Genomic DNA, 23,016 nt, shown 5'->3' with positions numbered 1-23,016 from the left:
CTGATGTCTAGTTCCGCATCTCTGAAGTAAAATATGAACCCCCTCCCACCCCCAATCAAATAAAAGGTGCTGACTATGCCTACCGTTTCGACTAATCGACTAATCGATTATTCATGCACATCCCTAGTCTGAATACTTGATAATCTTTCCCTTGTTCACTCTATGACAGTTACTTGTTTCTCAGATCAGTTCTCATTCTCTTCCTGAGAATTACTGTAAATTAAATTTGGAGAAATTAGGTTTTCAGCCATTTACTTTCACCTGGCTCACGTGTAGTTAAATCCTAATGGAAAGTAGAAAAAGTACTTCCCCAGGGAAAAGGTGGCAGGTGTCACTCTTAGATTATCTCAACTTGTGTGCAAAATACTTTTTGATGGGTGGTATGTGTCACAGTAACACACAGATGAATGTCGGGACCCCATGTTTCTTAGCAGAACAGTGTATTGGAACGAAATGATCAATGTTATTCACTTCCCCTATCAGTGCTTTTAATGTTGTGGCTGATCATTGCATTACTATCTGTAACTATCAGTAACTGACTGCACCACATCCCGTTTTTATAAAATATCTGCACAATTTTGGCAAACTTTTGGAGTACACTGGTCTTATCCAAGCATGTATGGCAATCAGAAATACCTGAGATTTTTACAACAGGGGGTGACAGTCTTCTATTTCTTGAAATGTAATTGTATTTTTCCCTGTGACTCATGTTAGACCAAACGTCTGAAGAGGCAGGAGCTGTTCGCCAAAGAGGGCCTCACTTGGCAGAAGATTGTCCATTTCTGCACTGAGCATCAGGACAAAGCTAAGCACCAAGCTGCCAGTCAGGAACTGAAGAGCCTCCTTCTGGCAGCCAAACAGATTGGTAATTAACTCTTCAGCCTCAAATCCATTGTCATTTCTTTCAATCTTTTTTCATGTGTTTGTGTTACACTGATGAAAACATTTTTGGAAATAACAGTGTTGCCTATTTTTAGACTGCTTGTATAAAAGCATGCCACCCTTACCAGCTGCTGAAATTATGCTGTGGTTTTCATGCTTTTGGTAGACCAATCAATTTTGAGTTTAAAGAAAACTAATGTTGTTGGGCTTTAATAAACACTCAAGTTTGACAGACAGTTACCCAGCGGCATGTTGTCATGCTAATATATTTTATTTTCTCAGACGTTGAGATGTGACTTTTCCTACAGTCATTTGAATGGATGCAAAAGTTTTTGCAGTGCTTACAGATTTGAAAAATGAAGTTACTTTTTCCCTTAGAAAATTGTCAAAGAAGTGTTGCTATTGATTTTTTTGGTGTCGTTTTTCAGTACTTTGAGCAGCACATACTACATTTACCTTCACTGCATTGAGGTGGGTGCAGAACTCTCAATGGCAGATATTTCAAAGCCTGAACAAATCAAACCAAAACTATCTGCATGAGAACTACCACCAAGAAAGAAAGAATGTGTTTTTCATAATTTGGGTGAACTGACCCTTTAACACATATTGGTAGACCAGTTAAGTCAAAGCAAATGTGTATGTCAAAGCTATTACCCAACTTTGTCTTTTCTGGTCCATCACTGACCCACTTTTAATGAACCCTGAACCAGAAATTGTGTTTTGGTGGCAATGTAATTGCTGGCTGGATTACATTCAGAGTTAATGTTTTTCTTCTTTAATTGTGAAAGATACCAGAGACTGGTGTTCACATCCACAGTCCTGTCTGTGGTTAGGTTTAGGCAAGAAAAACGCTTAGGTTACGCTAAAGGTTAGGGAAGGATCGTGGTTTTGAAATGTAATAAAACGTGTCTGAAGTTAATGTGGACTTATTTTTGTATTAAACCAGACCATGATCTTTCCCTAACCTTAACCAAGTGCTGTGAGTGCCTAAACATAAAGTAGTTTAATAGTGCTGTAGTCACCACACCTGGGTATTGCACCGTAGGATCGGATATTTTGGCGAGAATTAAATACAAATAAAAAGTTGTCTGTGAACAACTGATACTGATAAGTTCAGTATCAACGTATTTGTGTTTTGACAAATTAACAACGTAGCCTCATTACATTAATAGAAATCTATAATCTGGTTGCAATTAAAATACAGATATGTATACTGTTGCAAATTCAATGTTCTTACTTGGAGGTATGGTTGATTAATCGACACTACTGATCCATTCACCTCTGTTTTCACGTTCAGTTGTGTAATTTAGGTAACTGGGGTAAAACAGCCTTGCCCTCTAATGTTAAAATGCCATTCCGCTTTATTATAAAGCTGGAAACATTCTTTATGGACCCACTTGACATCCAGTTAGTCCTTAGCATTGACACCTCTCTGCTCCCAGCCTTTCATCAATGGAAATGCCATGAAGCTCCACTGAGTGCTGAACTGTGTGAATCAGACATTTCTACAACTTACCCAGTGGAAATTGAGTCAATGGTGTTATTCCAAAAACCTTTTTAAACCTAAAGAGTGATGTTATAAAGGTGCAGTTTGCGTTTGACATTGATCTGAAAATGTGTAGTTTCAATGCTTAATTGAAAGTCTTTTGCCTTCTTGAGCCCTGCGCTGCAACTCTCCCAAGCTGCAGAGCAACTGTAGATGAGGTAGAAGTCAGATGAAGGCTTACAGATAATTTTTACAGAAGTATAGTACAGTATACTCTGTCCTTCTTTAAGAGCTTAAGGAAATTTAATTAGAGTTGGTATAACTCCTTGAAAACCTTGTGTACCATTTTTTCTGTTATTCCTCAAAGGAACACACTAAAGACCTTTTTTTTACAATATGCATTTTGACTATTTTGACTATTTTGACCATACTGGCTATTCCAGGAGGCTACACACTATGTTTGGCAAGAGATAGGGGATTGAAATAAATGGGAAAACTGTGTTGATTTGGAAGGCTGTAGTGAAGGACGCTCACACAGCTTGCCACAATATATGTTTCCCCTGGTCTGATGAGACAAATCTTAGTTACTATCCATAGGAGACAGTTACCAGTGAACGCAAGGTTGGACTCTCCCTCCCTAGTCATGCCTTTCGATGTGTCTCATTCAGCTGACCGAATGGCAGCAAAGAAAGACGAGAATGAGCTTCTAACTTTTTTTTGAGTGATTATTTTACAAGTAAATATAGCTGCAATCGCAGCACAGCTGTTGTCTTTCACTTATGTGTATTGTGATTATGTCAGATAATAGTGTTATGAATTCAGGATTTTAGCAGTGTACAGCAGCAGCTTGAAAATGACTTGGAAATGACTGCTGCTTAACATATAGTCTTACTGGGCCACATTTCCCTCACTATTTTATACTTGTTTCATTGTCTGACAACAGAAAATAATAAATGTAAAAGAGAACTGCTTTATTAGGGATTATGCAGAATTAAAATACTATAAATGTTAGCACAGAGTAGTAATCAAATAAAGGGCTGCACTTGACAGATGGCAAATACAACTCGATGATGTCATGAATATGCTAATTAACACATTAAGTCATATAGCAACATTTCATGACTTCTCTAGCAGGTTCAGCAACAGTTTTCAACTACATCCCCAATTTTACACATTGATCATGCACAGTCCAGCCATACATTTGAGTTTGACCTTCTTTGTTTAAATTTTAATGGTACCATTGGATTTAGTAAATCACTAGCTTGAAACCCACTACTTACTTTGAACTTTTAATTTTGAAAGGACTTAGGATATAGGCCATTTTAGTGCAGATGTTATGGTTACATCATCGTGTTAGCTGGAGGCAAAACAGAGGAAAAACTGGATGCAAACACTGATCACCTTAGAGTAGTCAGTTGCAAAGCCAAGCAAAAAAGTTATCATGCTGTGTTGTTGGGTGCCAGAATTGAAGGAGTAATGGGTCTGGGTCATTTTTAGTCACACAAACATACATGCACACAAATATACAGACACACGCACACCCAGACAGGAAGGAGAGCAGCTAGCTGGTAGAACTAGCTTCCCTGTCATCAGCAGCAGAGCCATTGTTGCCAGATTGTGCGTGAACAAAAAAACACAGATATTTTGGTATGACATTCAGATGTTTGGGGTCGACATCTGTCCATCTATAATTTTACAGAGCTATATAACAGTTGTAGGAGCTTTTATTGCATTTTATTGCATTGCAAGTTGTCAGCCTGTCTCTTCTGCCCCTCTGTTCTGTGTGTATGAGGAGACGCACCCATGTAGGCTTTGATTTTTTTTTTTCATTTTTTCCTTCAGTTTCTTGGGGGGTGGAAAGTCATGAAGGGGGGTGGGCTGCCCTCCAAAGGCAATGGTAGGGAAAACACTATTCATCCTAAAACAAACTTTCTTATTGTACAGTCTTGTGCCTGACCATTCAAGACATAGTTGTTGGCATCTAAAGATTAGTTTCCCTTAAGTATACATGCTTGGTTTCTCAACCAGGTAGGTATAAATGGCCTGTAATCCTGTTGGACCATCCCTCAATTGAGTTAGCTTGTATGGGTCAGCCAGTCTGAGGCAAGGTAACACTTGAAGTCACTGAGAGTGAGCCGCCATATAAACTCGCATTTTCTTAAGCCATTGCTGAAAAACAAGCCAGCAAAACGTGCTCACTAGTGTTAGCTAATGTGTGCAGAGAGTTGTTTTGCTGCTACCTAAGTTTCGTCTACAAAAAATGTCATGATATTTACTAACATGAAAGGGGTCTATAGCCTCCAGTCTAGCTCCCCTCTCAGATGCACAAGAGTAACAGTTTTTCTGTGGCTTCAGAAAGTATTCAGACCACTTCACTTTCCCCCCACTTTCTTATGTTGTAAATTTAATTGTAAATGCATAATATTGCCATTTTTCTCATCAGTCTTCACTCAGTAACCCATAATAGTGAAGTGAAAACATGTCTCTAGATGTTTTTTGTCAATTCATTCAAAATGAAAAACTGAAATCTCTTTTAAAAAACTATTCAGACCCTTTGCTGTGGTACTCCAAATTGTGGTGTGCTGTATCCCATTTGTTTGCCCTTGAGATGTGTCTAGAAATTGATTGGGGTCCACAAGTGGCAATTGCATTAATTGGACATAGTTCAGAAAGGCACACACAGCTAAGGTCCTACAATTAAGATTGCATATCAGGAAAAAAGCCACACCAAGAAGTTCAAAGAACTCTCTGTAGATATCCTTGATAAAATTGTGGTGCAGCATAGATCAGGACAAGGATGAAGTAGTAGTTTTGACTCTTCCTAGACTTGGCCATCCAGCCAAATTGAGTTACCCGGCAGGAATGGCTTTGATCTGGGGATGACTACGATCCCAACAGACCCAACAAAGCTTCACCAGTCCACTTCAGACATGGTAGAATCCTCTGGAACTCCAAGCACTACTCCAGGCAAACACCAGGCACCATACCTACGGTGAAGCATAGTGGTGTCAGCATCATGCTATGTAGGTATGTCTAAGCAATGGGGTTAGGAAGACTGGTCAGAATTGAGGGAAGGATGAATGAAGCCGAATACAGAGAAGTTCTTTAAGAAACCCTGTTTCAGAGTACATTCAAAATGAGACTGTGATAAAGGTTTATGGAAACGGAAAAATTTGAAAAAGTTTTCTTAATTGTGCAAAAAAAAAAAATTATGCTTACTTGAGGTGGTTCTTGTCTTTCTCAAAAGAGACCAAATGTATTTAGTGGCAGATGGAAACACCAAAAAACTGCAAACATTTTAACTCACATGACTGATCAGCTGATTAAACTTATGAAAAAGAAGGTGATGAAGATGCGGCTTCTTGCCAAGTTGAAAATATTTCTTGAAACCCTTTCTCAATTTTTCTGATGAAAGTGACAACTTGCTCTGTTTCCCGTTTGCAACATCCACTTCTATTTATTACTTCCATGTGTAATGTAGCCTTTACTGCCACCTTCTGACAACACCATGTAGCCTAGTTTATTTGCTCCAAAACTGTCCATGTAAACGTGCCCAGTTCTCATTTTTGTGGTTTATTTTTTTCAAAACTTCGGTTCAAATCTGCTGGACAATTATATGGAAGCATGGCTGATGACGTGAAGCTTATGGTTAAGACAACCCTGTAGTGGATTCAGGAAATATCTTTGACTGTCCTTGAGCGGCTCAGTAAAAGCCCATACAACATCTGAGAATAGATCTGAAGATGGCAGTTCACACACGCATTGCATCCATTCTGATGGAGCTTGAGAGGATCTGCCAAAGTGGTGTTTAAGTACTGAATTAAGAATGGATACTTCTGTAAACGAGAGATTTTCAGTTTTTGAATTTTCTTGAATTCTCAAACGTCAAAAGGACAATGCATGTTATAAATTCTATGTCATAGTTTTAATGGACTACTAGACTGAGTTTCCTGGCACAGAGCCAGTGTCCATATAATTAGACATAAATGTATATTTAAGGTCCAGGAACAATACAGTGATAAATCATCAAGCAGTAAATTTCCTGAAAACATAGAAACAGGAGTTTGATAGCATGCTGCACATGATGTAGTCTTTGCTCTGTGACATTAAGTATTAGCTGAACTTAAAAAGTCAATTATGGAACGCTCATGTAAGACTTTAATATTTTCATTTAGTTTGCATTTTTCTTCATTCTTGAGAGTATTTTTTCTTCTCATTCATCGGACAAGAGTAACAGTATTTGTTGTTGTGATACTCTCCACTGTTTTTTGTGTTGAACCTGCTGTCTGTGTGACTGGATCCAAATAAAAAGTTGCTCTTAAACACAGTCCAGAGAGGATGAAGTCAGGATGAAAGCAGCCATTCTGTTCTGCTGTGTGCAGCAACGAGTCTGATGCTGGTAGACTGTTTTAATTGGTTTAAATCCTTTTCATCTCTTTTTGCTTTCCTCCGCCTCTCCAACCTTCTTCACTCAATTCTCCCTCTTTCCCTCTGACATTTTTTCCTCTAATTGGACAATTAGTCTATATTCCTAAGTACAGTTCTGGCTAAGCATGAATTGTTTGGATATTATTTAAATGAGGTGCAGGGACCTTAAACAATGATCTCATTCTGTAGCCTAGCCTTTACTGGTCAGAGGAACAGCTGCTGATTCTTTTCTGGAGCTATGAATAGTACACAGCTCAGCTTAATGACCATACAGAACTGCTATCTAGATACCACTAATGATAATAGAAAGGGTGAAGGTGATTTTTACAATCAGTAAGAATCCTAATAATTACCATCATTAAAATGATAATGAATGCATCAGCTGTAATTGTCCCTTCAGTTGAAATTTTTCATTTCTGATATAGTCAGGTCCAGACTACAGAGGCTCACCAATTAGGCAAGGTAGAAAGCTGATATGGGCACAAAACACTAATAGCTATGTATAGTGATGTTAGACTGTATGAGAAGAGGAGCTAAATCTGATATCAAATAAAGTAGTGATGTTTCTTCAGCAAAAATCTAGAGGAAAATTCAGATGTTGACTGCCAACATTAATCTGGGAGCAAAGATGTAATACATGTTGTCATAGTTCTTGTTATCAGAGCTTACAATTACTTACATTTAGTTTTGTTTTCATTGTATTAAAGTACTGTAATTTCCAGACTATTGAGCACACCAGAATATAAGCCGCACCCACTAAATTTAAAAAGAAAAAAAAAAGGTACGTATACAGGCTGCACTTGTCTATAAGCCTCAGGTGTCTAAATGTTTTTGCGGCATGAAGCTTGTTAGCCTGTAAAAATCTATAAATTAGCCGCATCGTTGTTTAAGCTGCAAGGTTCAAAGCGTGTTAAAAAAGTAGCAGCTTATAGTCCGGAAATTACGGTACAGTACTTGAGGAAGGGTACTTACTACCTTTCCACCACCAGTTAAAAGAAATGAGTACCTCCTCCATCACTGATTAATGCCAACGTTCTCGATCAATGAGAAGATGAGAAAAGGGCACAAGGGAGGGTCCATGCATTGGTTTGCCTATGGCCCCCAAATCACTAAAACTGATTCTGGCTTTAGTGACCATTGCAATCATGACATTAAAGTGTAAATATGTTATATATGTGTTTTGTTTCACAGTGGGGACTGAACATGGTCAGGAGGCCATTGAAAGTGCTGCTGTGTTTCTTTTTGAGACCTTTCACAACAAAGACCATGTGGGCACAGAGGAGACCCGCGCCATTAAACAGATGTTTGGCCCCTTTCCGTCAGCTGCAGCTGAAGCCTCCTCCAACTGTGTGGCTCGGCTTGTGTCTCTTCTTGGAAACTCCAGAGTTGAAGACTTTATTCAGAACTCCCATCATAACCCCCAACGAGGCTCCACTTTTGGACGTAACATCATCTTCTCATATGACTGCTACACATTGGACCCGCTAGAGGATCTGCCCTGCTCTGATATCCATGACGAGAATGTTAGCCTAGACTTTATCAACTTCCTCAACAACCAGCAGAGTGGGAGAAAGGCCTGCAATGAGGAAGAGGTGTCCAGCTCAGCAAGAGTGTCCAGCTCTGGAGATGGAGCTATCCTTAGAACAGAGGTGGAGAAGTACCTTAACAGAGGAAACATGATCTCATCCAGCCCAGAGGAGCTGTGCACATCCCTGTTTGAGATGCTGGCCTCCCACAAGAGTGACGATGAGCTCCAGAATGAGGTATGTGTCATGCAGTCTTATAGATACTGTAGTAAATTTTTCTTGGGATATTGTTTCACACAGGTTGTGAAATTGGTGAATATTTTAGCTTAAAACAGGTTCTGTCAGACAATTTACAGGACCTAAACAAAGATGTAGGTTTGGTCATTTTAAACTTTAATTTTCAAAAGTATTCAGACCCTTAATTCAGTACTTTGTAGAGGCTACAATTAAAACGTCAAGTCTCTCCAAGCAGGCTGTCATAAGTGGATTCTGTCTAGCCATGCTACCATTTAGACCTGATTAACTGAATGCTGCTGAGATGTTATCCTTCTGACAGGTTATCCCATTCTGCAGAGGACTTCAGGAGCTCTCTGAGCATGACCATTGAGTTCTTGGTCACTTCCCTGTCCATGGCCCCATGCCTGGTTTCTCATTTTGGCTGGATGGAAAACTCTAGGAATAATCATGGTGGTTCTGAACTACTGCCATATGACAATTATTGAGGCCACTGTGCTCCCGGGAATACTCAAACCTTTGGCTTTGATTTTGTTGTGACATACAGTGTGAATTTTAGGACCTTATATACACAGGTCTGTGTCTGTCTAAAGTACTGTATGTCCAATCAGCTCAGTTTGCAATGGGTGGACTTCAATCAAGTTCTAGACTCAAGGACAATTAAAGCAAAGAGAATACACTCACTGCAGTTTGGAATGCTGCAGCAAAGGGTCTGATTACTTTTGTAAATGAGAGATTTCCAGTTTCAGTTTCAAAATTCTGTTTGAGTTGAGCTGCCCCACTCAGATACAAGTTGACATGGGCCGTTGAGAGTATGACTCTCAGGCAACAGATATAAAAGTATTCAGATTTTCTGTTTTCCATTTTTATATTAAACATTCCATAGATGGAAAATTGAGAAAAACAGCCCCAAAAGCTTAATTATATATTAACCTGGCAAATGAAAATGGTGGAAAATGGAAAAATCAAGTTTTAGAAAATTGAATTAAGTTTTCCAATTTTAAATTCTTGTAAGTTAAACTGACTGGATTCTCACTGGAACTGATTTTTTGCCCGCCAAAGACAGATTTTACTCCAACTAGGGCTATACGCTAAGCAGAACTTTACAAGTCTACTGTGACTTGTAAAGTCACTTGTAAAGTCACAATACAAGTCACTGACTGAATATTCAAGTTTGGCTGAATAGTCAAGTTTGAATTTTAAAGTCTGTCATGTGCTTTTACTTCTTACTTTTTGTTATCTAAAGAAATTTTCCAGTTTTGCCTCATTATCTTGTTATACACTCCACCCCACCTCCTTTAACTCCTTTAATGTTAAGTCTCATGTTTTACTTGACTCACATTTTAATCATCATCATTCCACACAGAGAGATAAAAAATGTGTGTGCCAACAACTGGTTTAGCTGACTTAGCAAACACCATGGCTAATACTGGAACAGAGAACATCAAAGCAAGGCAGAACAAATCAAGCTGCCCCACATTTCACCACTCTCTATTTCCATCGCAGTTAATTTTGTAGTTGGGTAGTTTTGACTAAGACTCAGTTTGTGAAAGTTTATAGCATGCTGTTGTCTTGTGTTGCTGTGTGAACAGTGACATTTAACAAAAAAGTTCAATGATTCAACCAACAAAATGGGGAATGACTTGGGGAATGACTTACAGTGGTACGTTTACTATTTTGGAGCTCCTGTTGATTCTATAACCTTGACCTTCAACAAAGGCCTTTTGGGTTTGATCCAGATGCTGTATGTATCATGTCCTGGCAGTTAGACCAAGTCATCCTTGGCCTTTACCTTCAGACCTTTTTAGACATTTCCAACTTTCGCCATGCCTTTGACTTTCATTGGTAATGAAGACGCCTTTGGAAATATTAACAACTCCACATGTTCATGTAAACAGAGGTCAACCTTGAAGATAACAGTCTGAAGAATACTGAATTTGAGAATGAGATGGTTTAGGATTTGATAGATAATAGAGGGGCTGATTCAATGACCTCAAGTGAAATTTAATTTTATTTACTTCATGTTTTCTGTTGTCTGAATTAATGATTCCAAGCAAATTGAAAAAAGAAAGAGAAATTAGCCTGATAATCACCTCAGCCAGACATCTTGTTCATGTCAGCTGTATTGTGTTTGGGAGGGGTTGTTATTTTGCCCCAACTGAAAAGCAGGGGCTGGTGTATCTTTCTCACAGATATTTTTTTCATTTGACACAGGAGCAGTTAGCAACACTGGTTACCTGGGACAGGTAACTTCAGTTTGTAGTGTTGGTTGAGTTGTCATTTCTGTAAAACAGCTTACAAAACCTGTGTCATCTCATACACACTGGTCACTTGTGGCTTGGTTTTTCCAACTACGGAAACAGTTGTCTGTGAATAGCACCAGACTGTTCCTGCATTTGCTTGCCAGTGTACTCTGCTTCAAGTTCTGCTAATATGACAAGGTAAGCAGAAACCCTGCATGATAGCACTAACATGCTAACTTGTTGCAGTGGATGCGGAGCCCCTGCACCAGTGGGCAGCAGCCTGTATGAGATCTGCAAACTGGCTGCATCTAAATTGGGGACATGATGGCTGTATGATGGTAAAAGGCTGTCACAAGCTCAGCCGCCAGCAAAACAACTCCTGCCAGCAGTACTTGTGTGCTTGAAGGAAGTGCTAGTCTGCTTAAGAGTAAGCTTCCCACCAAAAGTTACTCTAATCTGGAGATCTACTGAATGGAAGAGATGGGGCTGGCCAAACCCCTGGTGGTTGAACCTCTCAGGCCTGAGGGATACAGAGAAGGCAGAAAATGTGGACACTGCATACAACCTCATCAAAGGTCTTTTTGGATCTGCTCTGGACAAGATGAGGAATCCCAGCACCCTCAGGAGACAAGAAGCTTTCGACCTCTGCCCTCTCAGGAAACACATACCTTGTCCTTCTCAGGGACCCAGATCTGGCTTTGCTGCAGCAGTGACAGTAAGGAGGTGGTAGGTGGGTCCCAAACTACAGAGGCAGGTCTCAGGGGTCTTGTTACTCCCTGTATGGGGAGACTGATGGTGTGCATGAATAGGTCACCTGTAGGTTTTGTACACTATTTCTCAGTGGAACAGACTACAGTTCAGTGTGAAATCTCCTGCATTCAACAGTGTATTAATTTCAGTGGCTAAGACCTACAGGACAAAATAACATCCTTGTTAAACAAATGTGCTAACAGAGCCGTCCCAAGTGTGGAGCTTGGAAGCTCAACAAGGGTTGTATACCTATTACTTGGTCATTCTGAAGAAAGGGAGCTCATTACTGTGCCTTATTTTGATCTCTGTGTTAAATAAGCACCTACGAAGATCCGTCCGAGCGATTTGTTTTGTGACAATCGATCTCTCTGAAGCATATTTTCACATTAAAATTTTTCCTATACAGAGGAAATTTCTTAGGTTTGCTTATCAGGACAGAGCCTACAAACACCTGGCCATTCCCTTTAAGCTGTCATTAGTGGGGAGGGTATTCAGCAATTGTGTGGAAGCAGCACTGTCTTCGTTAAAGAACAGTAGCATCAGTGTTTGGAGAGTGGACTCTCCACCCACAGATAGTGGAACAAATATGGGAGAAATATGGCCGGGCAGCCATAAAGCTCTGTGTCACAGGAGAAGACTCAGTGTGCACTGTTATATTCCCTGTCAGATGTTAATGCATCTATGGTTGTTGATGCACTAGTCCAGCGGTTCTGAGCCTTTTGTGCACATTGGACCGGTTTTGTGTAAAGCATTCTCTTTTTCCAGCATGGACGAGGTCAATTCACCTGGCACATTCACAAATAGGTCGCTGTTGTCATTGTCCTCGAAGCAACAGATTGAGTTAATTGAGGCTGAATATGTCACACATAAGTAGGTTTTGCGACCCATTCCTTGTGACTGAAATGTGCTGCCAGTAGTAGGGCTGCACGATTCTGGAAAAAATGAGAATCCCGATTTTCTTGCTTACAGTTGAGATCATGATTCTCTCTCGTGATATTTTTCAGTGTTTATTGCGCTCATTTACCGGATACAAGAGGAAGAGGAACAGAATATATAATGGTGCCTGATTTAGGTAAATCTTTGGCCAAGTGGTAGGTGGTTGTGTCTGTAATTTCCTTGTGCTTATAGGAGTGTGACATGTATGGTGATAAACTGTCTAAGGTTTTAAGGCTGCTCCCTAAATGTCGACTATTCGATGCATCAGTTAGGAAGACCCTGATTCGACTCACAGAATGTCAGTCGACAAACCATTACACTACACAACAGTGTGACAGACTGTAAACTTTACAACCAAATCTTGTCTCTTAAAATGACCAAACCACAAAACTAGCTGTGGAGTCAGATAATTGATGAAAATGGGACAGAACGACAGAATGGTGCAAGCAGTGTGATTTGCTCCGATACTCTCTGCTGTAGGACTCCTGGTATTTCCTACTAAGTGTAGCTTTCTTTTTCTTGACTGTCTTAGGCTCTTCTGCTGTTTCTCACTCATTTTAGTTAGGTTGTGATCTAATTTTTTTGGGCATTACAGCTATGACAGAGACAGATATGTGCCAAACTGTACCAAGAGGCACATACGGATGTGATGGGCAGGGATTCTGGTTTTTCAAATAAAACACCCTGCAGACTCTGATAGTCGATAAAGTGAAATAAAAATAAATGATTTGTTCTTTCTGTGCTGCCCAGTACCAAATGATCCATGAACTAGTACTTATCTGTGGTCCTGTGGTTGGGGACTGCTGCTCTATCCCACTCGCCACACGCTGTAAGAGCCTGGTTACCAGGCCCCTCATTCCTCTGTGGGATCTGGCAGTTGTGCTGGACACATTCTCATCACCCATCTGAGCATATGGAGGTGATAGGGATGAAGGTTGTTTCATTAAAGACGGTATCGCTCTCGGCTATAACCACAGCAAAGTGTGTAACTGACTTTTTCCAGCTACCCTTTCTGCTTGCAGTTTGCCCCAGGGCACCATAAAGTCTGTCTGCAGCTCGACCCAGCCTTTGTGCCTAAAGTGGTGGAGTCAGCCTACAGATTTACCACTGTGGTCACCTCCTTTCTCCTCAGGGGAGGAGCAAAAGTTCAAGACATTATGCCCGTTGCAAGCACTGTAGTAGGACAGCTAGGTTCAGAAAAGCAGATGAGGCTTTTTGGTCCATTGTCCTGCCAGAGATTGTCCTGCCAGAGATTGTCCCACTTGATTGTGGATCCTATTTCTCTGGCTTATAGATGTAAGGGTTTGCAGAAACCAAGTCTAGAGAGGGATGTTGTCGACTGTGGTAATATGAGGGCATGTGCCCCTAGTGCAGTTTGACCTGTCAGTCATTGACAGATGTGGTGTCATTGGAGTTTCTGTTGATGGTCTCACATTTAACATGCTAACTGAGGCCTGTAGAGTCTGAGATGTAGCTCTTGGGTTTTTTGCAGTTTCTTTGAGCATTGCACAGTCTAACTTTGGGGTGAATTTGCTGGGATGTCCACTCCACTGTCTTGATTGTTTTCCACCTGTGAATAATCTTTCTCACTGTAGAATGATATAGAATGACTTCCATTTGTTTGGAAATGGCCTCATAACTCATCCCAAACTGATAGGCAGCAACAGTTTCTTCTCTAAGATCATTGCTGATGTCGTTCCTCCTTGGCATTGTGTTAGCACACACCTGAATGCTCCAGACCAGCAAACTACCAAAACTTCTGCTTTTATAGAGGTGGTCACACTTGCTGACGATCAATTAATCAAGGGCATTTGATTAGCAGCACTTGGCTGCTACTTATCCTCTTAATTCCTATGGAAGCAGGAAGGGTGTAATTAATTTTTCACACACTGATTCTACATTTTGGTCTAATTTTTGTTAAAATGATGACACGGTGTAATATGTCATTTGTTGTTGTTCATCTGAGGTTGTATTTACCTAATTTTAAGATCTGCTAAGGATTAGATGATACGTAAACCATAGAATTCAAAGAAGGTGCAGTTCTTTTTCACATGACTGTACATCTTCACTTACTCAAAAAAAACAACATAAACAAACAAAAACAAACAAAAAAGTATCCATTTCTGCCATGCCCAGCCTTAATGGATATGTATTTTCATGGGGTGGGAATCTTTAGGAATCTAACACTTAAATTCCTATTCTTTCAATTCAGTACATAAAAACAGGGTCACCAGTTTCAGACTAATAGTCCAGTTCATTGTGTGCCAAACCATTCAGTCATGTTCTTAGTCCACTAAATTGCAACATGAAATGCAATTAAGCTTGCTGTCTGACAAACAGGTGTTTAAAAATAGGCAGCATCATCATTTTAAAAAATTAACTGCATCAATTTGAAAGCATATACAGTCCGCCTGCATGATAATAATGACATGAAAGTGTCATTTACCATCCAACATCACTGGCCAAATGTTTTTGATTATTTATATATATTTGAAAAACCAAGTTGGCCGGTGTGTTCTGACATAGAGGGGAAAAAGACAGAAAAGAAGTACTCCATGGTGATGTTACTGTTCTGTCTCCAGCAGTGGAGAATACCTTTATTGCTACAATGCTTGTGCTATCCACAGCAGTTAAATCTGTGTGAATTTAATGTGTGTATGCATCATTTGTCAAAGCCTATGTGTAAGGAATGTGAAACATTAAATTTCTACCCTGCTGGGGTTTTAGTGTTGGGGCGGTAATACTACAATGCAGTATCCTGGGTAATTTAAAAAGAGCGACAGTATCCTTTTCATTATTGTCAAAATTCTGCTGCGCAATTTGTGCACATAATAAACAACTTTAGAGTATTTGTCCTACACCACTGCCTGTGTGGTTGAGGATGCTATGACAATGATGACAGACTTTTTGTAAAAATGTAATTTGTCAAACTATTTAGAAGCGATCCTCATCATGTGTCATGTGACAGCTTATCCTCAGAAGGGAGAATTAGAAAAAACAGGCGGTGAGTGTAAGCGAGGTGCAATTTGGCAGCAGTTTAACATTGTGTTAATCACAAAGTAAAACTGGAACACATTTTTGTTGTTATGTGAAAATGATAATAATAATCATGCACAGCAAAATCAAAAGTGTTAGATTTTCAGTGTTAGAGTTGAAAGTAAAAATATAGTCATTTCAACTCTTGTCAAAGTCTAATTAAACTACAAGATAGTTAATCCTCAGACAGTGTCAGTGTTGATACATGACATACTTTGCTAACAACTCTGCAGAGTTGATTTCACTAGGTAGCCAGTGTTATTGCCAGAGGTCCAACATGTCTGTTTTTTCCAGCATGACCAGACAACACTCCAATTGTGACCAGGAGCATTGATGTGTGTACATCTATTTATTTTAGCCGGTGGTTTATGCTAAATATCCCATTTGCTTATGTAGCGTTAGCTAATAAACTCCAGCCCCCCCGCAACCCTTAACAGAGTTATAGCGGTATAGATGATGGATGGATGGATGGTGTTTTTAAAATAAGATCAACTCTACAAAGGGTTAAATGTTGAGTTCAAGTTTCCATCCTCTACAGTGTTAATATGGCAGTAACTCTGTTCAGTGTTAAAAAAGAATATGGATAGTGTTAACTTTTGACACTACACACTAGTGTTGTATAAATTCAACACTCATCTGTGTTGACTAGTGTTACATTTTAACCATTGAGAGAGTTGCTGCAACTCTGTCATAGTGTGAAGTATTTAACAATGAATTAACACTGTGCATTTTGCTGTGTGATAATCATAATCATAATAAAGTTTTGTGGTGGATCTCCCATGGGGAATAACACTGTGAATGTCCAGGGTGGTGGCAGTGTGCTAAGAGAGGGAGAGAGCATATGTGTGATGGTGAAGCTGGCAAACACAGCAGAAGTTACCAGCTAGTGTGAAAAGCAGCAGTGCAGTGTATGAGCAGTTTAAGCTGTCTGTCAGGGAATAAAATGTTTCAGATCCACAAGCATCTTCCTTTCAAGATGGCGCGGCGGATGGCTGCCTTGGTGTGTTGGTGTGCGTTGTGTTTTGTTATTTTGTTTGTTAATTCAGTGTTGTGTGGAAGTACCGGTTGCTTTCTACAAGATCTAGCCCTCCCCAACACACATACACAGACTGTCACAGACTATAATCCCCCCACTGCCCACTACACGTTACATTAACGTACATCTATGCGTTACATTAACGCACATCCGGACAATCACTGCCACCTTCTAACATTTTTGCACTCTACACTTTACACTTGACTTCTTAATTATGTATATTTATGTTCCTTGTAAATATAGTTCTTGCGCTTCACTCTTTTATTTTACTATAACTGTCCTTTAGCACCAATATACCAAGACAAATTCCTTGTATGTGCAAACTTACTTGGCAATAAAGTCTGATTCTGATTCTGATTCTGAAGCCAAACTGAGCTCTCGTGTCTTCCTGATTATCTGTTGTATTGTGAGTGAAGAGAGGTAACTCTTGAAATCAGCTGACTTCAGCCCTGGAGCAGTTTCCACTGAGGTACCCGACCAAGGTCCAGAAGATAACCAGGAAAGGTCATTACTTTCTTTGTATAGCACCTGTGATTTTTAATTAGCTGGCAATACTGTATACCATGGGAAAATTTGGGGAAGGTTAAACATAAAAAATTGGACCACCTACCAGTGGATGTTGATACACTCCTTCCCTGACTGAGGGACGGTGAGATGGACAGACTGAAACGAACTCACTGACCTCACTCAGTTTTTGCAAGGATTATCTAAATTTTCCACAAACATCTCCAATCTCCAGAATAATCTGGAAGATGTGAGCACTCACCAATTTAGGTCAGAAAAAAAGAAATTAACTTTGAATGCAGTTTGGAAAACTGAAGGTATAACTCCTATACATGTCTGCATGAGGCAATAATAATGTGATAGTATTTTACGTGAATGTTTTCAAGCTGTAGAAAATAATTTGCTAAATTTGTACATTGTGTTTAGTAAAGGAAAAAGTGTATCTGTGTATGCTCCAAAATGATGCGACAATATAATACTATAAAATCACAGCTGAAGAGACATTTCCAGATTGCATTGGCCTGCTGTAACAGTACAGCTAAGAGAGGTTCAACAGAAGGCTATCCCTTCTTTTTTGATCTGCACCACATCTTTCTATATGAACCAAAGAAAACAGACAGAAAGGAGCTATCAGGTGTTACCTGCAGGTCTCTATTGTGTCTCATCATTTTAAAATCACTAGCAGTTATTTGTCATTCTTTACATTTACTTATGAATCAAGAGAGGGCTCCATTGATCTTTCCCCTTGCATTTTTGCTTGCTTTCATTCTGTCTCCTTTATACTCAACGGCTTTTATATTGTCCATATAGTATAGGTCTTCAGCAGTCTTTCTCCCTCCTTTCTCTCTCCCTCTCCCTCTCTGTCCTTTTCTCTCCCTTTTTTATCAATTGCTTCGCCACAAAGGCAGAATTGTAGTACTTCAGCTTGTTACAGTTGGTTCCAATGTTCCTCACGTAGTTGACATTTGGAAGTGAACTCTCCCACCGACATCTTTAGATGTAGAAAGCCCTGTGTGTGTGAAAGTGAGAGAGTGAGTGCACCTGCAGACTCTCCATGCATCTACCTCTGTGTGACTCCAGAGTCAACAGTTAAGTTTAAAGGCTCTGCACTCAGTGCCATTAAAGCAGACAATGGAGAGAACCTGCTTTTTATTATTTCTCATTTGTGACTGTGGATTGCTGACATTTTGTGGCAGTTGCTGAATATCAAAAGGAGGATAGTATAGTGGACAGCCATTTGGTTATATAATGTATACTGGTTGGGAAGACAGTCTGACACTATAGGTTCCAGTGGCCTCATGTTGATCATACAGTGATTTGTACAACAAGTGGGAGACTGGAAATCTATCCGAACAGAATTCCTTTGGCTAACCATAAACCATAATCATATTCCTATTTAGTTAGGTGATGTGCTTGAGAAAGGTGACTGAAAAGCTGATTTCCTAAGTAAACAGCCTGTAAGTGATTTGAGAGGATCAACACTGACTCGTCACTGTTCACTGATTAGTATGGGTATTGAAAAATATGTGATGATTCCAAACCAGACTCTTCAAGTTTACCCTTTTACTTGGCACAGACATTCATTTGGACTCAAGGATGAACTGATTAGATTTTGGTGGTCAGAGGTCAAAGGTCAATGTCAATGTGACCCCACTTCAGTCACTCCATTCTTGTGAGCATGAGGGAGGAAATTTCATTACATCTTTGTCTTCCTTCATTACTTTTTCTTTTTCTCTCCATTCTGATAGCTGATACAGCTCTCCTCCCTGCAGTTCAGTGTTGTCCTAGGAATGTATCACAGAGTGTAATAACCATGTTTTTCAACACCACCTTTGCACAGGCACAGGATTAGCACGTAATCAACAAAGGTTGAGGCACCTATAGGAATTGTTTGCATTAACTGTCAAGGCTTCATTTACTTTAATTAACCAGTTCCTTAATCCCTAATAAAGGCCTGTTTCTTATGAAATTTACAGATTTTATCAGTTTTTGGTGACCTACAATTTATTTATTTGTCTATCCATTTTACTTGGGCAGTTTACTGCTTTCTATTTAGGGACAGATTTTCCTCCCAACTCTGGAAATACATCAACAGTAGTCAGCTGTTTAATCAGCAGTTTGCACCTGGGGACCTATGAATGAGCAGAGAAGTAGCCCATTAATAAAAATGAATTCTCTGTTTTAAAAAGTTGAAATTCTAGTAGTCATTATATGGCATATCATGAATATAACTGCAGAATAATTGACTGCTGAATGAATATATAAAGTGCGTTTTCTCCTGTGTTGAATTTGTCTCAGAAGATGCAGTCCTACCCAGTGGTAAGCCATTTCCAATAATGCTTTAATACTTATCAGATTAAAATTTGAGAAGGAAATGTTGAACATTTAATCATAGATAAAGGAGTAGAGAACAGAGACATTTACACTCCTGACATGTACCCTTGCACATTTGGAGTTATGACACAGCTAATACTTTAGAACTGGGCATTGCTGCAGGATGGTGGACTGCACAGAATCCATCTGAAGGAGAAACTCTGCCTCTCAGTTACAGCGGAACCCATACCTGATAGTCAGCTCAAAGGACAGAACTCATGAGTTCATAAAAAAATATCCCGTTGAGTAGAAGCAGACGAAACCCCCCACCACTTCCCACCCACTCCCAACATACAGTACACTCAAGTCTAATAAATCAGATACATTCACAGGAACCAATAGAAGTTTAGAACAGATAAAAAAAGAGATCGCAGAGGGAAACAAAGCTAACCCCAACAAAGATGATGGCTGACCTGACATCAAAGTGCATCTGTTGTTTTAGTTCCCTGCTGTGCTGACTATTGCCTTCCCAAGGGAGGATAGACTGAAAGAGCAAGCCATGCCTCCACCCTGAAACCAACCCTGAAAGGGGAGAGAAAAAATACTGCATTGTTTTTCAGGTCTTCAGGTCTACAATTTTCTAATTAGAAAACGTAAACTTCATCATCACTTCTGTCTCACGGTGATATTGATGACTGTCTGTGCAGCCTTGTCTCCTCTATGCTTTTAATTGTGTGCCGCTGCTGTGCACAGGATTTCTTGTTGTTGTTTTTCTGTCACTTGCTAAGTGCCAGGTGGCTATATTTGGGAGGCTAGGCGGCAGAGCATATTATGTACCAGGCAGATGGTAATTACCAGGTGCTCAGCCTTGGCAGTAGAAGCATGTTTGGGAGTGTTGGTGAGCTATAGGATGTGTATACATGTTTGGATATGTGTTTGGATGTGTGTGCAGTGCTTTGTAGATGCTGTGGATGACTGTATTTTTGGCTTGTGGTTACAGATTTTCACCCCCTCCTTCTTCTCTCTTGATCCAGCTGTTCGAGCTGCTGGGTCCAGAAGGGCTAGAGATGATCTCCACCCTCCTCCAGCGAAGGGTGGCCATCGTCGACTCTCTCCTCACTATCCCTCCTGATAGGATTGCCTTCCAACCAGGTGAGGCACCATGGCAACCATGTCATCTCCATAGTAACACAATCAACTATTTTAAATCATCATGAACACCGGATATGAATTTATAGTCCACATCATAAGTATTTGGACACTTGCACATTTTTGTTTTTCAGGCTCTGTGTTCCAGCACATTAAAGTAGAGCTATATTAAGGGATAGTAGATTTAAAAGTGCTAGGTTTCACCTTTAATTTGTGAAGGTTTACATCAATATTGAATGAACTGTATGTAAGAAAGAGCTGTTTTAACACACGGTGCCCATTTTTGAATTGCTCAAAAGTAGTTGGACATGTGGCTTTTAAACATTTATTGGGCAGCAGTGTGTTGTTTCAACATCAGTTGAATTAATTGATTGAGAGTTGAGAGTTACCATTTAGATTGAGGTGTTGTTGTCTGTAAGTATGAGGAAAAAGGTGCAAATGAAAAAGATAATGAGGCTCAAAAAACAAACAACTGGGTTGACCAAGGGGCACGGGTCTTGTGGATGCAAAATCATGTGCATGGTGAAGAAAAAATCCTTTGTTGCACAGCAAGTCAGGAATGCTCATCAGGATATAAGCATGCATGTTTCCTTGATCAAGAAGAAGATGACTACTTGATGACCATAACCATAGAGGATTCACCATGAGATGTAAGCCTCAAAAACATAAAAAAAAGAAGTTATTGGTAGAGTTATGGAACAAAGTTCAGGAGCAAAGTTCTATGAACTGATGAAACAAAAATCAACCTCTTTCAAAATGCTGTAATATAGAATCCATTATTTTATTTCAAATTGATGTGTTAACAAGAACAACAAGAAATGGGTAACAGTCGATATACGTACAGTCTAGATTGTATGTATATGAACAGAGATTAACAGTTCAGACACACTGACTGAACGTTTACACTGGTATAGAAGTTATTTTAGCATTTCTGCAATAAAGTTTTGGGATTTCCAACAGTCTCTAGAGTAGAGATAGACCAATATGTGTTTTTTCAGGGCCGATACCGATGCTGATCATTAGTAGTCAAGGAGGCTGATAACCGATATTTGGAGCCGATATTCATTTGCAGTAAAAGTGAAAATATTGGCGTCAAAATTTTGAATAATACAAACTCCAACACTTAGACAATAGACATCATTGTTTTAAAATTCTAACAAAAAGTGCAGGGAGCTCCCAGGCTCAGCAGCATGTCTTATAAAGTTAAATGAAAACTTAAACAAATAAATAGCTCCCTAAATTTTTCTACAGTAAATAAAGTTTTCCAAAATTTCAATATAACTGAAATGTTATTTTATCTTTCGCTTATCTTCGTTTTAAGTTCAAACAAAAACAAAAAGTGCAGGGAGTTCCCAGGGTCAGCAGCATCTCTTAGCTTGGAGCTTCTCCACCCGGCAAAACTTTTTCTCCTCTCCGTCCTGTGTGTGAGCACTGTGCATGCACAGCTTTCACTGCTGATTGGCTGTTACCCGTGCTATGGCTCTGTGTGTAACCAATCACATGGTGCTGTGGGTGGGACAATGCTGGAGACAGAATAGTGACTGCAGACAGAGAGGCACGGCTGCATCAGAGCCAAAATAACCCAGTTTTAAATTGATGTCTTATCGGCTGTCGGATTAAAAATATGCATCAAAATGATAATTGGCCTATCCCTACTCTAGAGTTTATAATGGTGCAAACCCACTCAAAAAATTATAGTAAGGGGCGGTTCTGTGGATGGAAACACCTTGTTGATGAGAAGGTCAGAGGGGCATGCCAGACTGGTTGGAATTCAGACTATGGTATCTCTATGTTGGTCTAATGATGTTTTTCTTGGCACACTTTGGGCCCCTTGATACCAGTCATTCATGGTTTATTCATGGTGTTACTGACCATGTGCATCCCTTTATGGCCACAATTTTCCCATCCTTAAATGGCTGCTTTCAGCATGATAATACACCACGCCACAAGGTAAAAGTCATCTCAAACTGCTTTTATGAACATGACAATGAGTTCAGTGTGCTTCTGTGAGAAAAAATGTTTGCTAAGTCATCTGTTAAAACTGAATATTGACAAATGTATAGTTCTCTGATTTTTTAACCTCTCAAATATGCAGGCTGCTCTCTAGTTATTTCTCCTTTTCAAGTGCATAAATTGTGAATGTTGGTTTGCAGTTTTCCATTGAATTAGTCTTTATAACTATATTTTCTTTTGCTGAGACTGAACTGCAACAGCCAGCATCATGCAGTTCAGGGCTACATCAGTCAGGAGAATAATTCACACACATGTACAACTGAAATGTGGCTTCCAGAGTTTTGATTGCAGAGTCAAAACACATATAGACAAACAACCATTCACACACACATTCATACCTATGGGCAATTTAGAGTTACCAATTAACCTAATGCATGTCTTTGGACTGTGTGCCCAGGTAGGCACAGGGAGAATATGCAAACTCCACACAAAAAAGCCCTGGAGAACCGGGGCTCGTACCTGGAACCTTCTTGCTGTGAG

General features: G+C 39.7%; 1 protein-coding gene across 3 annotated transcripts in view; it reads left to right on the top strand.

Moving 5' to 3' along the window:
- ascc3 (activating signal cointegrator 1 complex subunit 3) overlaps positions 1–23,016 on the top strand; it is a 148,443-nt gene that overhangs the window by 5,133 nt on the left and 120,294 nt on the right. For all 3 annotated transcript variants that reach the window (XM_018665694.2, XM_018665695.2, XM_051075770.1), the window contains exons 3-5: positions 715–865; positions 7,988–8,559; positions 20,409–20,526. In XM_018665694.2, coding sequence (XP_018521210.1) covers positions 715–865; positions 7,988–8,559; positions 20,409–20,526 — 841 coding nt within the window. The remainder of the gene's footprint in view (positions 1–714; positions 866–7,987; positions 8,560–20,408; positions 20,527–23,016) is intronic.

The sequence above is a fragment of the Lates calcarifer genome, linkage group LG15, assembly GCF_001640805.2.
Source record: "Lates calcarifer isolate ASB-BC8 linkage group LG15, TLL_Latcal_v3, whole genome shotgun sequence".
In the NCBI taxonomy this organism is placed as follows: Eukaryota; Metazoa; Chordata; class Actinopteri; family Centropomidae; genus Lates; species Lates calcarifer.
Note: the sequence above shows the minus strand (reverse complement) of the source record. Positions and strands in the feature narration are given on the sequence as shown.